The sequence below is a fragment of the Mustela putorius genome, unplaced genomic scaffold, assembly GCF_011764305.1.
Source record: "Mustela putorius furo isolate JIRA1106 unplaced genomic scaffold, ASM1176430v1.1 tig00003845_pilon_pilon_pilon, whole genome shotgun sequence".
Classification (NCBI taxonomy): Eukaryota; Metazoa; Chordata; class Mammalia; order Carnivora; family Mustelidae; genus Mustela; species Mustela putorius.
In genome coordinates this window covers 78641879-78658796 of record NW_025421998.1, presented here as the reverse complement: position 1 = coordinate 78658796, position 16918 = coordinate 78641879, and the positions used below count along the sequence as shown (strand labels likewise).

At 38.9% G+C, this 16918-nt stretch overlaps 1 protein-coding gene across 21 annotated transcripts in view; it reads left to right on the top strand.

Annotated features, from left to right (window-relative positions):
* Window positions 1-16918, top strand: part of CADPS2 (calcium dependent secretion activator 2) — a 525179-nt gene that overhangs the window by 336911 nt on the left and 171350 nt on the right. For all 21 annotated transcript variants that reach the window (XM_013050847.2, XM_045062940.1, XM_045062933.1 and 18 more), the window contains exon 9: window positions 4077-4143. In XM_013050847.2, the coding sequence (XP_012906301.2) occupies window positions 4077-4143 (67 nt within the window). The remainder of the gene's footprint in view (window positions 1-4076; window positions 4144-16918) is intronic.

Here is a 16918-nt window from a genome sequence, read left to right as displayed (position 1 = left end):
GGAGTGAAAACACATGCCCACACAAAGACCTTTACATGCATATTTCTAGCAGTTTTGTTTATGATTGCTAGAAAAAGAGAAAACAATCCAAATGTCCGGCAACTGGCGAATGGGTAACCACATTGAAGTGACTGCATACAATGAAATATAATATTCAGTAACGGAAAGGAATGAACTCCTGATACAAGCAACAGTGGCGAATCTCAAAAGCCATTGACTAAATGAAAGAAGCCAAACACAAAAGGGCTCCGTACTCTGTTTTTTTCCATCTCTATGGCATTCTGGAAAACAAACGAAAAGTCAGAAATCAGAACAGTTGTTGCAGAGCTGGGGGATGGGAGGAAGAGACTGATCAGGAAAGGACCTGAAGGAACTTCGGGGGTGGGCGGGGCAGGTTCTGGTGGGGGAGGGGCATGCAGAGGGGGCAGATGTTCTGTAGGTTCCTGGTGTTGGTACTTCCATTGCGATGTCAACACTCACCAAATTATATACCTGAAATGGAGCGTTCTTACCTTCTGTAAACCATACCAGTAAACCCTACTTTAAAAAAAAAAAACAAAGGAAGACCTGCTTAGTGTAGAAATGGTGAAAACGTGAAGTCATAAAGAACAACACAGAGGAGCAGCTGGCTGGTTCAGTAGAGCGTGCGACTCTTGACCTTGAGGTTGTGAGTTTAAGCCTCATGTTGGGCATAGAGATTATTTTTTAAAAATATGAAATTCATCTTTAATCTCAGCCCAGTATTAATTGCAGGCTTAATATTTTGATGTGTCTTTCTGGATTTTCTCTCCATGCGTGTACTGTAAGCTCAGGTAACTGCTTTTTTTTTTTTTTTTAACCTAGCCTTATAATAATTTTTTCACATCATTCCTTTTTTTTAAGATTTTATTTATTTATCTGATAGAGATCACAAGTAGGCAGAGAAGCAGACAGAGAGAGAGGAGGAAGCAGGTTCCCTACTGAGCAGAGAGCCCGATGCAGGGCTTAACCCCAGGACCCCGGGACCATGACCTGAGCTAAAGGCAGAGGCTTTAACCCACTGAGCCACCCAAGCACCCCTCACATCATTCTTTTTGACATCACTTTTAATAGCAATTTAACTCCTTCCTTACCATTTGATTCTTAGGCAGTTTTGAGTTTTTTATTTTAAACAATATTGATGAATATCTTGTTCTCATACTTCCCTCGGTTTTAAATATCTCTTATGCCCAGAATCTAATTCTATACCAGTGAAAAGGCAGCAAGACAGTGATACTAGATACCTAATGCCAGAAATTATTCTTAGAGTGAAAAAAAAAACCCTCAAATTTGTTGAAATTAATTTTAATGTGTTCTTATCCAGGATAGTTAGCTTTTCGGATATATTCGTGTCCATTTTATTTTATAAAATTTTAGTCTGGTTAATGTGAAAACTGAAGGGCAGAAACTATCTATTCTTGCTACATAACATTTATACTATTTCTTTTATGCAATCGATCTTTTGTTGAATGTAATTTTTTTTTCCTTAGGCAGAGAGTAAAACTCTGCCACCCAGCTACTTCCGAGATACACTTGTTCATTTGTGACTCCCGTGTATGGTTGATTGAATTCCTCCTTAACGTGTATCACCCCAGAATACCTCGGGGCCCAACTGAACGTTACGTGCTTCCCTTGGTTCCTGTCTCAAATTGTCTTTTTTCAATTTCTTATATCCTCTCCCAACCTCCAGTAGACACATGCATGTGTCCACTCACTGCTGTGCTGTTTTCAGAGACATCCTACCCTGTCGTTCCCAGTGTGTTGATCCATGGCTTTGAGTGATGGTTGTAGCAGGTAGTAGTATTCCTTATGTAGGACCTTCACTCTCAGCAAGACTTACACTTGCTGATGGTGTTGATGGTTTGTGGATTACTATTCACTTTCACTTATGTATGACGCAAGTTGCCCAGCAGCATGCTAAGTGAGACCCTTGAAGGAGCTCAGAAGCAGGCAGTGGTCACTGGCAAAGGTGATGCCACATTTTCTCTGGCTCTCAGGCAGCCTTGGTGCACATTTTGCTTGTGCACTTCATACAGGCCATCGGTCTTATCTCCTGTATCTGGCCCCTGAGGTCTTTGCTGTTAACCCTGTGATAGAAGTTCGGGTGTGTGCATTTCAGGAGAGGGAAATTACCTAGGACAGACAGAAAGAGAGCAGCTAAACACCTCTCACCAAAACCACAAAGAAGAAATTAGAGAAGCTGGAGCAAAGGTGGGGCAAAAGGTTTTAACGGGACCTCGAGAGGTGAACAGGTGAGAACAGGAACTGTGGATGTCTCTATGGGTCACTAAATGAATTCACATCATATCCAGGAGTGCAGGCCATGTGGTATCAAGGGTTTTGTGCGAGCCAAAGAGAAGTTCATCTAGCTAGCTGATGTGTCTGAAAGAAAGTAAGTAATTTAGGCAGTGTGGATGATGATTTCCAATGTAAAAGCCTAGTTTTTATTTTGACTTTTAGGAACTGCATGTTAGTTTTCTTGATTCTGAAAATTTAGAACCCAAGAAATCAAACCCATAGATACAGAGAATATATTGGCGGTTGCCAGAGGAGGGAAAGCTTATGGTGGGACACATGAGGGAAGGGGTATTAAAAAAATTTTTTAAAGTGTACCCATTCGTTTCAACATACCTTAGCCAATATCTTGAATTTCTTTTAAGAGGGGGCAAGAGCATTTGCTTTGCTTCACAAAAGAAAATTATTTTAATAAGCGATGAAAAATTCAAGCTAAGATTTTAGTTTTTAAAATTGTGGAAGTCTCTGGGGTGCCTGGCTAGCTCAGTTGCTTGAGTATCTGACTCTTGGTTTAGGCTGAGGTTATGATCTCTGGGTTGTGAGATGGAGCCCCATATGGGCTCTTCCTCTCCCTCTTTCTCTGTGCCTTCCCCATCTCGCATGCTCTTTGAATAATAAATATTTGAAAACAAATAAAATAAAAAATAAACATTGTGAAAGTCTCAAGACTTTAAGCCCCCAAATAAATGAATAACCATAGTACTTTTTTAATACTCAGAACTGTATATAAATTAGAGTAGACTTTACAGAGATGAACCTTCACTTCAGAAGAAAAGGACAGTGATAAAATATTTTAAAATCTTTAATTTAAAAATTAGGCCTGTATTTGTCATATTTCAAGCATCTAACAATCTTTTCTACTTTTGTAGGAGGTGTGTATAAGTTTCTATGGTATAATTTCAAAATAGCTCTCCATGATATGCTTTACTTCATTAATGTTTAATATCTTCCTTTTCCTCCTTGATATATATGCTTACATCTATATATTCAGTAAGAAGAAAAGTTTTGTTCTCAGATGATTGTCTGCTTTATTCATTTTAGGAAATGCATGTTAGTTTTCTTGATTCATGTTCCTATCAACAATGCAAAGTTAAACAAAAGCGCTGGCGGTAACTATGTTGAATTGGGCTATGTCTTCTTCACATTCATGATTGCCTGAATTCCATAGTTAGGAAAATTTGCAGCAAGATACTTCCGTAAGCCAGCTAGGCCACCAAATTCTGAGGCTGGCAGAGACCTTAGAAATCAGCAAACCCATTCCTGCCATTTATAGGTGAAGAAACAGAAACTGAGATCGATGCCAACGTAACTTGGGGTCATCCAACTGGACAGTGACCCTTCCCTCTGGGTTCTTGACTCTACAGATGCCTCCCCCTTAGGCCACACTTCTCAGCCGTGGTCATCTAAGAGCTGAAACATGAATCCTCTATCCCTACGTTATAGCCTTTGTCTCTCCTAAGAAGAGTGTGTTAAGAATAAAATTCCCACTGGTTCTCTGATTATCCTTTCTAGCTCCAACTTCGCTCAATTTGTAGTAAGAACTGACAAATTGATAAGCCACATAAATCAATTCCCTTTCAAGAACCTAGAATAAGCTCAGTCATTTTGTAACACAGAAGCTACATGTTGTCTCAGCTTCCAAATGAACTAAACTTTGCCTTTAGCAGGCTGGTCTCAAGATTAAATACCTATGGAAGAAATACGATTACACAGAGCCACAACGTTATTCATCTAAAATATTCTTTGCTTGTTTTTCTTGCCAGATATCTGTATGCCCTAGGACAGAAGGTTTGGAAAAGATGGAAAAAACGTTACTTTGTTCTTGTTCAGGTTAGTAAATTATTTTCCTGTTACACAATGAATCTAAGACAGCAGTTCTCAAACTTTTGTTTAGTGGGTTAAATCTATTGATATTCACTGTGTTAGAAGTTAAACCAAAAAAAAAAATATCCTTAAATACTTCATTTCAAAATAAAAGTAGCAATTTTTTACATGCTAACACAAGTAACAGTTTTATGTAAAATAACTGTTCTGAATCAATTTAGGTGAGTGCGAGGCATTATTTTACACTCTTGTACATCTTTTTAATGTCTAGCTTAATAGAATGCAGCTGTATTTTCATATCAGCTTCCTCATTCAATCTGTTGCAATATCAGATGAAATTTAGCCACTGGAAAATTCCACCATACGCACGTGAGACGATAGCTGTGAAAAAGGCAGATGATGTCTAAATATTATTACAAAAATAGTTTTGACCTCACAGATTCCATGAAAAGATCTTAAATTCTTCAGGATAACAGGACCATACCTTGGGAAAAACTGCATCATTCTGATGTTTTATAAATAAACCATAATACTTAGAAGCTCCCACTTTTTTACAGATACTCCATTTTTATCGCCTGTTCACATAATTACATCGGTAAATTACCTGGACTGGTAGATTGGTTTGCAATAGGATTCTGAATATAGACAGGTTACTGGGATATTTATTCTGACTGACTCTGTTTTGTTTGTTTGTTAATCACAGATAACCTTTGCTCATAGAATGTACTCATCAAAATCAATTTACAGTAAGGAATACTTTCTAAGTAGCAGTCATTCCATTCTATGATGAATCCAAGCTATTTTATCCCCAATGGATATATATGAAAAGAAAATAATTGTTGGTATTCTTAACATTAAAAAAGTCTCTAAAATCTTGTTGATTCCTACCCATGCATTAAGCAAACTTTAAATGGAGTCTATCAGAATAATATGGTGAAATGCCAAGGAAGGATAACTGTCATTTGCTGTCTTCCAGGTGTAAAGTAATCTATCCATTGTTGGATGTGCCACAATGCATGGTAACTTCATGAAAAGTATAAAAATTCCATCAAAAGTAGTTTTATCTGCATGGCAGCCAGCCAGCCTATTTCGTTAAAATGTAGCCTTATGTTATTAGAACCAATATTTGGTCAACTAATTTAACAAAAGATACATGTACTTGTATGCAAGTACTTTGGCAGTCTTGATAGAAAGCCCAAACATTTGCTTTGGGTAATTGTCTTCCGTTTGGAGTTCTGGGTGATATGTCCTCCAAAACCACACCCATAAGACCTCTTTTTTAGTTTCCATATTTAATTTCTTTACATCATTACAAGGACTTAAATGCATTGACTAGGCAGTTTTCATGCAGATCTTTCTGGGCATTTGATTTTATTCCTATTTATAGATGTCTCACATATAATTTAACAGGTTTGTATTAGCAAATTTATCAAATCTTTCTAAGTCATTCAACTGATATTTCATAGAAACTGCAGTTTCTTTTTCATTGTCCTACTTCATGCATTATAATGCAGACTCTTTTTTAACTTCATAGTTTTAATAGCTGATGTTATTGGCACAAACAAACCTAGCTGACTCTTAGTAAGCACAGAGTTTTACATATTAGTCATGACACTTTTTTTTAATTTTTACTTTCTTAAAGACTTTATTTTTCCATACACCCCCTACCCCCCACACATGCCATGGTCTCCCCATCATCAACATCACTTGATACATTTGTTACCAAGAATGAACCAACATTGGTACATCATAGTCATCCAGTGCGCATAGTGTTGTATATTAAATGTGTTTGAACAAATGTGTAATGGCGTACATCCAACGCTGAAATGTCACACACAGTGTTTTCACTGACCTGAAAATCCTGTTCCAAGCCAATTTGGCCCTTCTCTCCTCCGTGTCAACCACTGATCTTTTTACTGTCTCTGTAGCTTCACCTTTTCCAGGATGGAAATCTTACAGCACATAGCCTTTTCAGATTGGTTTCTTCCACTTTAGTAATAGGCTTGTAAGTTTCCTCCATGTCTTTTCATAACTTGAGAGCTCATTTCTTTTCATTACTGAATAATATTCCATATTCCATTGTCTGGGTGAATCAGTTTATCTATTCACTTACTGAAGGGCATCTTGGTGGCTTCTGAGTTTTGGCAATTGTGTATAAAGTTGCTATAAACATTCTTGGGCAAGATTTTATGTAGATTTTCATTTTCAACTCCTTTGGGTTAATACCAAAGAGTATATATTTATTACTTGTATGTGGATCATATTTATTATGTTTTAAAGAATGAATCAGAGTGTTCATTAGTCTGGAGATCTAGTTAAGTGACAGGCCAAGAGAATTTCAACTGTGTTGACTACATGTGTGAAAATTGGCTTTATTAGGTCAGTCTTGAGAGATCAGATGATCACCTCATGGTTTTAGCCAGGTGAGTTTTAAGGTAATCCTTCGCTCCTTACCTAAGTAAGGAGTAAACTAACCAAAAGTTACAGAACAAATGTGTGTACTTTGATGGTCACCCTATAAAAGAGTTTAGGAATGAAAGAAAGAATTAGAGTTCTTTAAGATCATTAATTGGTTATGTCTTTGAGGAACATTAACCATGTCTTTAGGAAGCTATGAAGTTCTCTCAGTAACAAAAATAAGTTTAACATTTTTTTTTTAAGATTTTTATTTGAGAGAGAAACTATGTGCACTGAGTGGAGAAGGGGCAGAGGAAAATAATCTCAAGCAGCCTCCCCTCTGAGCACAGACCCCACCTCGAGGCTTGATCTCATGACCCACGCCGAAACCAAGAGTCAGATGCTTAACCAACGGAGCCACCCAGACATCCTAAGTGTAACATTTTAGAGGGCAAAATTTAGTTTAAACCCATAATTAAAATTTAAATGTAAACCTATATACCCCATAATTGAAATTTAGAAAAAACGCTACCAGAATATGATGAATGCATATTTATTCTATCTGAGGTATCATCTTAAAATCTGAAGTCCTATTTAAGCATTATAATTTTGCACAAATATATGTACATACATGCCCTCCTACAGAGAATCCCACGCCAAAGGTATTGAGATAAACACGCCAGTACTCTGGCAACTTTTTGAAGTTTTAAATACAACTGAATCTTCGTTTCAATTCCAAATGTAACAGGAAGACAAATGGAATGCACACACCTCAGAATCAAGATGGATGCGTATGGAGATTCAGTGAGAGGGCCCATCAGGAAGACCTGGGTAGTTTTTATTAGTATTTTTAAAGAGGGCTGTCATTCTCCTGGCACGCAGCTTGGAGGTTCATACCTGCAGGCTGCATTACTGAAAGGTGAAGGAGTCATTTTTCGAGGGAGGACACTCTCCCCCTGCTGTGTCTGCTGCTGCCACGGGCAGAATGGGGCTCGGGCGATAATGGGAATCTCATCACCACTTGCGAGTGTGTATTATACGAGTGATCTAGCCGGAGATGTAGCCATCAGCTCAAGAATTTGTCCTCATAAAAATTGATTGAGAGTCCGGTTTGGCCAGCTGCAAAGTCATTGTTCAAAGTGAACACTCGAAGAGCTGCTGAGGTGAAAAGACTTCCATATAAACATTTAAAGCACAGTTCAAAATAGGACAATAAATTATTTATTAACGTGGGGTGCTTATTGAACTTCCAGGTAAGATTGTAAGTAAGATTAGGTTTGGTCCCCATTTAGATTCTGAAGTGAGTGTAGTTACAGTATTGAATAGATATCCATGTGTTTTTAAGAGGCTGGGTTTTGTTTGTTTGTTTGTTTGTTTAGTGAAGGTGGTAAATGTGGGTCCAAGCCAAATGCAAAGAGCAATTGATTTTGAAGAATATGTTTGAAATCTTACCAAAGTTAAACTTAAGTGTTTCTGATTCATTTTTCTTATGCTTATTCAGTGTTCTAGTATTAGATTTGGAGGATATCATTGTTGTAAAGTACTTAGGACAACAATACATTTTTGTTCACTATAGTACAAGCATTTAATAGCTTTAAAATTCTCTGATTTAATCAAACTGAATTATTTCCTAAATCTATAATCTGCTAATGTTTATTCAAATAACCGTATGTCTCCACATATTGCATATTCTGTGATAAATCCAGTATGTTCGAAGCACTCACCTACCACAGTTACTGCTTTCTTATATTTATTAAGCAGTGGTAGCAGGCATTTATGTGAAGCACTTTTTTTTTAAGATTTTATTTATTTATTTGACAGAGATTGCAAGTAGGCAGAGAGGCAGGCAGGGGGTGGGGGGAAGCTGGCAGGCTCCCTGCTGAGCAGAGACCCCCCCCCCACACCCACCCACACACCCATGCAGGGCTCAATCCCAGGACCCTGAGATTATGACCTGAGCCAAAAGCAGAGGTTAAACCCACAGAGCCACCCAGGTGCCCCAATGTGAAGCACTTTTAACACATCATTTTGTTTAATCCTCAAAATAAGGTATGTTTGAGGGATAGGTAATAAATAGGATCCCTGTTATATGAAGGAGTTACATCATTTACCTGGAATTTTAAAGTTAGTATGTGGCAGAGTCAAGCATTTAAATCCAAATTCAGTCAACAGAGTAAACTTTCATGTTCCCTGTCCTAAAGGTACGATTCAGTTGATGCACACGAATAGTGTTGGTCTGAAGACAGATAGCTATAGGAATAGTCACTGTGGATCACTGATTTCATGAGGTACAAGACAGTTTGACTAGACCCGGCCAGTAAGTGAAAGCATGGAGACTCTCATGCTGGTGAAGGCTACTTACTGTGTGACATCACTGGAAACTGAAGTAGACATCAGTGTTTTTTTGGCCCTGTCTCAAAGTGTTCACTGCTTGTTGTCGACGTGTCAGAATCATGACTTGAAGTTGCTGCAAACAACAGCAGGCCATCAAGACGTAATGTTAATTACACATCAGCTGAGTTGGCACAGGATGTAAACAGGGAGCCGTGTCACTGAGGGATCCGTACGTGCTGCACACACGGGAGAAGCGCTCCGTTAGTGAGACGCCATCAGAAATCTGCTTGAGACTTAAAAGAAGTGGCTGCCCCAGCCTGTTGCTCTCTGAACTCATCAGTACCCGGGGAGACCCACTGTGGCACGCTGCTCTCATGTGTTTGAGAATACCACTACGACATGAAATTATATGATCTAGATCCAGTCTTCGGACATCAGCTGTTAGCTGAGAGCAATGGGAAGTGAAGAAGTATATTGTTTGTCAGATCAAGAAAGTCATGGGATAGTGGCTGTCTTTGATTGAAATTTGCAAACCGAAGGCATATTCAATGTAGGAAGAAATCAAATCATACAGAATTATTTATGGAGAAAATGAAAGGCCCTCATCAACAACACCCCTGCCAGCATTGCCACCTTATTCCATTCTTGTTTTCAGAAGACCATTGCCACTAGAATGGCTTTCTGAAATTCTATCTGTGTGTGTGTGTGTGTGTGCGCGCGCGCACATGCACACACACACATGCACACTTTTTTTCTATTGGTGTTTGCTTATTTTCTAAATGGCATCATTCCATATATATATTCTGTATATTGCTTTGATCCCCCTTAAAAATATTATAGATGAGGTGCCATGTCAGTATATAAAAATCCACTTTATTCTTTTGACTGATGATTGGATCCCATAGTATGGGTTTAATATAATTTATGTAACAGTTCCCCTTTTTTGGACATTGAAGTTTTTCCTTTTTTTTAAATAAGCAATGGTGGGAACACCTGAGTGACTCAGTCCCTTAAGCATCTGACTCTTGATTTCAGTTCAGGTCATGATCTGAGGGTCATGAGATCAAGCGCTTTAGGTGGGCTCTGCAGTGAGTGTAGAGCCTGCATAAGATTCTTTCTTGCTCTCTCCATCTCCCCTTCCTCTGTGTTCCCTCCCTTTTCCTCTCTACCTCAAAAAATAAGCATTGGTACAATCTGTGTATGTGTGTGTGTACATGTAAACATATGTATTTACATGTGTGTGTGTATATATACATGCGTGTGTGTGTGTGTGTCCCCTATATGTTAAGCTTTGTGTGTATGTGGGAATATTCTTATAGAAATGGAGTAACTGGGCCAAAGGGCATGGATACCTAAGATATGTAAGATTATAAAGCTTTAGATGACTCAGGAATACGCAAATAGTCATCAGAACTTTGGCTTGTTTTTTCATTTGTCATTTTTTATAATTAATAGTCATTATGTGTCAGCAAAATTATTTTATCTTTTAAGATGCACACCTCCAACATGAAAGAAAATTGAAAGTTCTCTGGGTTGTGGGGCTTATTTGGAACAAAATGTTAGCGGACAAGAATTTTTTCTTTAGAATGTATTTTTTAAGATAACTCTTGCTTTGTGACCAATGAATTTTCCATAGTAAAGAAAACAACGGTCATATTAATTATACAGTTTACCCCTGGACATCAACAGTACATTTACTTTTCAAAATAATTATAAAAGATGAGCTATTACATGATCCCTTACCTATATCTCCAGAGCTAAAATATAAAAGGTGAAGCGAACATGGGGCTGGATTTTGTAAGGAGAATCTGGTGCGGACCCCGTGGCGATCCCAATGCAAAATGCCTCTTTCATTCATTGCATTCGGGAACACCCGGTAGTCCCTGAAAACTTGCTATTATCTTCATGTTTTGACTCCAGGGAAATGCCTGATTCCTCTTTGTAGAGCTTGTACCTACCAAAAAAGCATGAAGAACCTATGAATGAGAATTGTGCAATATTGTGAAGTCAGAATGAGACATTGGTGGGCTTAGGGTTTGTTTGGGGTTTTTTTTGAAAATTGCTTTACAAGTCTCAATTTCTAAATTTGTGTGTGTGTAGCCTGTGTGTATGTATGTATTTATAGTCAACATAGATCTTTCTACGTACCTACATGTATGCCTGCCACGTAGTACAGACTCAAATATTTAAGGAAGTGCTATCTGTCCCTTAATTTGGATTCCTTTTCACACCTCTATATGGAACATAACACAGACTTCTGTTTGGGCACACATGACCAAGCCTCAGTGTCCTGTTGGAACTACAGCCAGAACAGTCCCACTTAGATGCACCTTCTCCAGTTTCTCTGCCTCTGCCTCTGTGCTAGCCGAAACTACTTGTATCATTACACGGCTCTCATATACAGCATCATCCTAGCGACTTCTGCTTCCTGCCATTCTCCTTATAAACTCTTGTTTGCATGGCCAAAATAATCTATTTGAGGCGGACCTCCGATTTTGCCACTTGCTGCTTAAATCGTTCTATGACTTCCCATTATGCATAGAATTACCCCGACCATGACCCGGAGAAGATCTTACATGTTCTGGCCCCTGGCTTCCTCTTTGGCGAGTCCTCTGTCCCACCGAGCAGCACTTGACCTTGCATGTTCTGCCCCAGATTAGTTACAGGGCCAAAAACTGGAGTTCAGTACTTCAGCGTCACGAGCCTCCCTTTCCAAATGTACCTCAAATAAATACTTAATATGAGCTTATTTTTTAGTGGGGGATTGCTATGTGAATATCCCTTTGAATTAAGTCCCTTGCCTTTTCTTCATCTAGTGCATCTATAAGAACTCTGAAGAGTCTATTGCTTTCATTTCCCCACGGCTGGCTCATTCTACTGACCCATTGGAGTATCAGGTCAAATGTCACCTTACGTGACCTTGTGTGCCCCCCCCCCATCCAGAGTGTCCCTCAACTCACCCCCTGTCCCAATCTTATATTTTTCAGGGCATGTATTTCTCATCAAAATAGCCTTTTTTTATGTATATATTTTCCTATTATTTCTTTACCCCTTTTAGAATTTATGCTCCATGAAAACAAGGACCTAGTCTTTCTTATAATCTACTGTGAGTAGAAACTATTTGTGAAATAATTTAATATATGGGCATCACTCTGACCATTGTTTTTAAAAGACTGCCTTTCCTCTTCTTTAATTTATACACCAATTGCTAAATCTTTTTTATGCCATTTGGTCAAGACAATAAATATATATTCCCCTCAAATCCATCATGATCTTGAAGATATATTCCTTTTCCTTGATTAAATTAAGCGATAGGGATTTTTTTTTTTAAATAATTCTAGCAGCACCTTTGGCCTCTACCAAGAGCATTTCCAGCTAAGGATTTTTTAAGCCTTAATCTTTACTGAAATTAGATGGTGGCAGTTGCTAAGCTGCCAGCTGTTAACATGATCTCTGCAGTAGGAATACAACATGAAACGTGGATGCTGTGGTCTCTCAAAACTCGTCGTTAGCGCTCCTACACGTGGACACAGACAGGTGTTGTACAGGCTGGCCGTTGAAAATGACATGGGCGGATTCCCAGACCAGATGCAGAGACCTCGTGGGACCTGAGCAACTTAAATGAGGGTGCCCTGTCCAAGGTAGTGATGCCAAAACCTGATTTAACGCTGTCCTCAGATTAAAGTCTGTTTCTATCCCCCAGCTCTCAATAAATCCATTCTTTATGGAGTTAAGAGTGGATTGCGTTAAGTATACTGAATGTTTATTATTGCTGTATCTTTCCACGGGAAGGATTTTCAATTGCAATACAGTACATTATATCAGCTTTATTCGGCAATGTACAAGGAGGCTTATAAGTGAAAACAAATACTAGGTCAGACCACCTGTTTTTGTGTAATTCCCTGTCATGTGGTGATGAAGCAGAGTAGAGGCCGCAGAATACCTCCCTTGGGAGCCCAGGGAGCAGGATAACCGCCTTCCCACCACCCCCTCCTGGATCCCATATCTTCTCTTTCAGTGACGTATTTTAACTTAGTGCCAACTGAGGGTGACACGTTTTTCAGACTCCAGCTTCTCCCAATTACCCTCAGTTTGGATATTGGCTAGAGAACCAGTAGGTATAAGGTGTTAATGCATTCACTAGAACATATCCTGCAGGTTCATTGTAGACTTAGCCTCAGGAATGTGCTTTAATATGACCTTGCAAAAGAGATGGGGAATGTGAAAGCTCTTGGGGATACTAAAGAACTCCAGGGAAGTGTAAAATGCAGCATCGTTTTATGGAACTAGAACCAGGAGGCAGGGAGTTAAAAGGATGGTATTCGTAGTCCTTCGTTTCTGGAACCAGTGTATTCAAAAGCCAATCTGTACTTTTTTTCAGTTGTCTCTTGGGTTGGGTTTCCTAATTCTCAGTGATAGCTTTGTTAGTCGTTGGTGTTTTGTTACTCTTCCATCTGTACTCTTTGTTAAACCCACTGCCCAGTAATCCATGACAGAGTCTGAGTCCGGTGAGTGACTTTTGAGATAGTAAAGCATTAAGTAAAATATTAAAAGATGTACAAAATAAAACACATGTTTAATATTTTATCATTTAAATCACCATGGCTTTAGAAAGTAGGTGATTCCTTTGAGGGTGAAGGGCTATTTGTTTGTTGTTTGTTTGTGTTGTGCTTTTTTATTATTTCTAAAGATCTTGAATTTGGTACTTAAAATTTTATGTACCCATCATGTTAAATAATAATTTAAAATGAGCTAGAAATATAAGTGCTTAAAGCATAAAATAGCAGCTGGACCTGTATCAAGTTATATTAAAGAAAGAAACAACACTGATGTTAGGCATTTTACATTGCGTGTGAAAAAAACAAGCCTTTTGATGGGTAATTTTGAAAAACTAGATCTTAAATGTCAAACAAATTTTTAGCATTTTAGGTGGGTTACATATCATATCTGGGTTCTGTAGTGCACAACCACATGAACATAAATAATATAGAGATCTTTAGAGATGAATGCTTTTAAAAAGAGTAACCATTTCCAAAAAGCTACATTGAAATGTATAATCAAGATGATATCCATTAGAAATAAAGGGGATCATATCTAAAACTACATTCAGAGGCATCTCCGTGTTCTCTTTCTCAGGTTCTTGTTCATTTACGTATTCATTTGACAAGTCTGTGATCTTGATGGGAAAGAAACAACCTAGGGAAGGGGTGGGGTGCAGGCAGAACCAAGTGAGTTTGGGACCTGGAAGCCAAGAGAGGAAAGCCAAAGCCCTCAAGTCATTCACAGCAGAGAAGCATATGGTCCCCAAAATCAAAATCGGCCAGGCGCCTTCACTCTGTTACAGCAATAAGACCCATCTCGAACCCCAAGGCAATGATTCTTGGAAGTGGTAACGGAGGAGAGAGAGAGGGAGGTGATCTCCTGATGGCGGGGTGTGGTTGGTTGAGGACTCCTGCGCCACGGGCCAGTGGGGGCCAGGCGCCCTACATCTGTTGTCTCTGATTCTCTCAGAGCTCTGGAGGGCCATCATCCTTGTCTCCTTTGACAGGAAATTGACTGAGATATGGAAGAGTTAAGGTGACTTCCCCAAGGTCATATCTAAGATGAGTGGGAAAGAGTAGGTGAGGGCAAATGAGAGTGGGACTTCTGTTTCGCAGTGGCAGACTCCTACTAAACCTGGCTTTATCCCCCTTTCCTGCTGTTTGAAATACCTTGATATGATGATCTTCAGAGAGCCCTTTTCTGGCCCAGTTATCAAATATACACCCCCTTTAATATCATTCTCTTTACGGTTTTATTTTTCTTCAGAAATGATTCACACTCAAAGTCGTTGACAATACTTCATTTGTGGAGTCTTCTCCATTCTCTTTGAGACTGATTTTATTGTTCTGATTATTTTTTTCTGATTCTGATGCTGAAGACATTGTTATAATACTCCTGACCTAGAAATACTCATTGTAGATATGTGTCGAGTGAAAGAATGGAGGGGAAAATACCACAAGAACAGGAAAGTATATCAAAATTATAAATGCATGTGGAACTAAAGGCAGTTATTTACTGTTCTGACTAGTAAGCCAAGAGAGACTAATTCTCAGATCTGTGCAAGGTATCAAAGAATGACCAAATATATCTTTCTAAAAGACCAGATTACATTCATGCTACTGTTCAAACTCTTTTGCCAGTAAATAATTTTGTACAACTTATAGGTCATTGTAAACTTTTTTTTTTTTTTAAGAGAGAGCAGGGGGCAGGACAGGGGAAGACAGAGGGAGAGGGAGGAGAGGATTTTTTGTGTTTTTTTTTTTTTTTTTAAGATTTGATTTATTTATTTGACTGAGACAGCACACAAGCAGGGGGAGCAGCAGGCAGAGGGAGAAGCAGACTGCCCACTGAAAAGGGAGCCCAATGTGGAGCTCAGTCCCAGGGGCCTGGGACCATGACCTGAGCCAAAGGGAGACACTTAACCAACTGAACCACCCAGGCACCCTGGAAGGAGAGCTTCTTAAGCAGGGTCCATGCCCCCCACAAAGCCCTGTGTAGTGCTTGATCTCACGACCCTGAGATCATGACCTGAGCTGAAATCAAGAGCCAGTTGCTTTAACTGAGCCAACCAGGTGCCCCAGGTCACCGTAAACTTTTCATCATAAATTTAAATAGTTATAATGGATGCAGTTTTTAAAATAAAACCATTAATCAATTATAAGCACGCCAAAGAGGATCTAAGTGCCACCGTGATTCTATGGCTACCTGTAACCATTGAAAATTGTGTTTTATTAGCTTTTTCTCCTTGAATTCTTATTTCCTTGGGTCTTCCCCAACAGAATTTTACTCTTAGGAAGTAAGTATTATGTGTCAGAATCCTCCTTCATCACCCTGTCACGCTTCTCTGAAAGTAAAAAGAAGTGTACAAAGTTGGGACTTTAAAAAAAAAAAAAAACTCCCATGAAGTCCTAACCTTCCTTAGAATGTGACCCTAATTGGAAAAAGTGTCCTATTTAGGATGCGGTCTTACTGGAAAAAGGTGGGCCCCTAGTTCAGCATGACTGCTGTCCTTCTAAAGAAGAAGGTTTGGGGAGTAGTCAGGCACCCAGGGAGAACGCCATGGGAGGGTGAAGGCAGAAATGGACATGATGCTTCTGCAAGCCACGGCGTGCCCAACATTGACAGACGTGATGGCAGAGACCAGGAACAGAGTCCCCGTCACAGCCCTCAGAAGGAGCCAACCTCGATTTTAAACCTCAAGCCTCCAAAACAGGGAGACAATAAACTTCTGTTTATGCCACATAAATAAGCAAACTTAAGCAGAGAACAAACCTATCTGACAGACAAAAAATAACATAGGAAAGACAGAAAGCCCCTTTCCCTGAAAACAGCTTCTTCTTTACTACTTCTTTTGCTGAACACTCAGATTTATTTCCCCTTTTCCCTTTGTTTGAGGAAACCAAGTTAGTTAAACTACCTCACTTGAATAAAAATAAGACCGAAGGAAAAGGAGAAAACAAACTCTTATAAATAAAGGCTTTAAGTATTAAAAATTATTTTATATTGATGTACATTTGCCATCATAACTAGCAGACAACTAATAAAAGTAGATAAGTGACAAAACTTGAAGAACCATTATTAAACATAAAAAAGTAAAATTTTATTGGAAATGCCCCTCTTCATGGACTGGTGGCTTCCCTGCCCAATCTTCCTGTAAATGAGCAATTTTTCTAAAATGAGAAAGAATTTCAGATTGATTCCTTATGTACAGCATTATTTAGAGATGTAAGCATGGAGAACCCTGGCCCAGCTAAGCACGTCGGTGGGAACAGTTTTGTCACAGAAGCACTCATTTTCTCAACTGGTTTTCGGTTATATATTTAAGTTCCTTAGTTAGATGCCCCAAACACATAGCACTGGAGCATTTAAAATATTTTTACTCTTCCATCATCTTATAACTAAATTAGTTCCTTCTATAATTTCACCAAAAGCAAATAAAATGTCAAAACCACCTAATATTTAAATACTTTGTTTTGCCTCTGAATGTAGAGAACCATACCATTGCCAC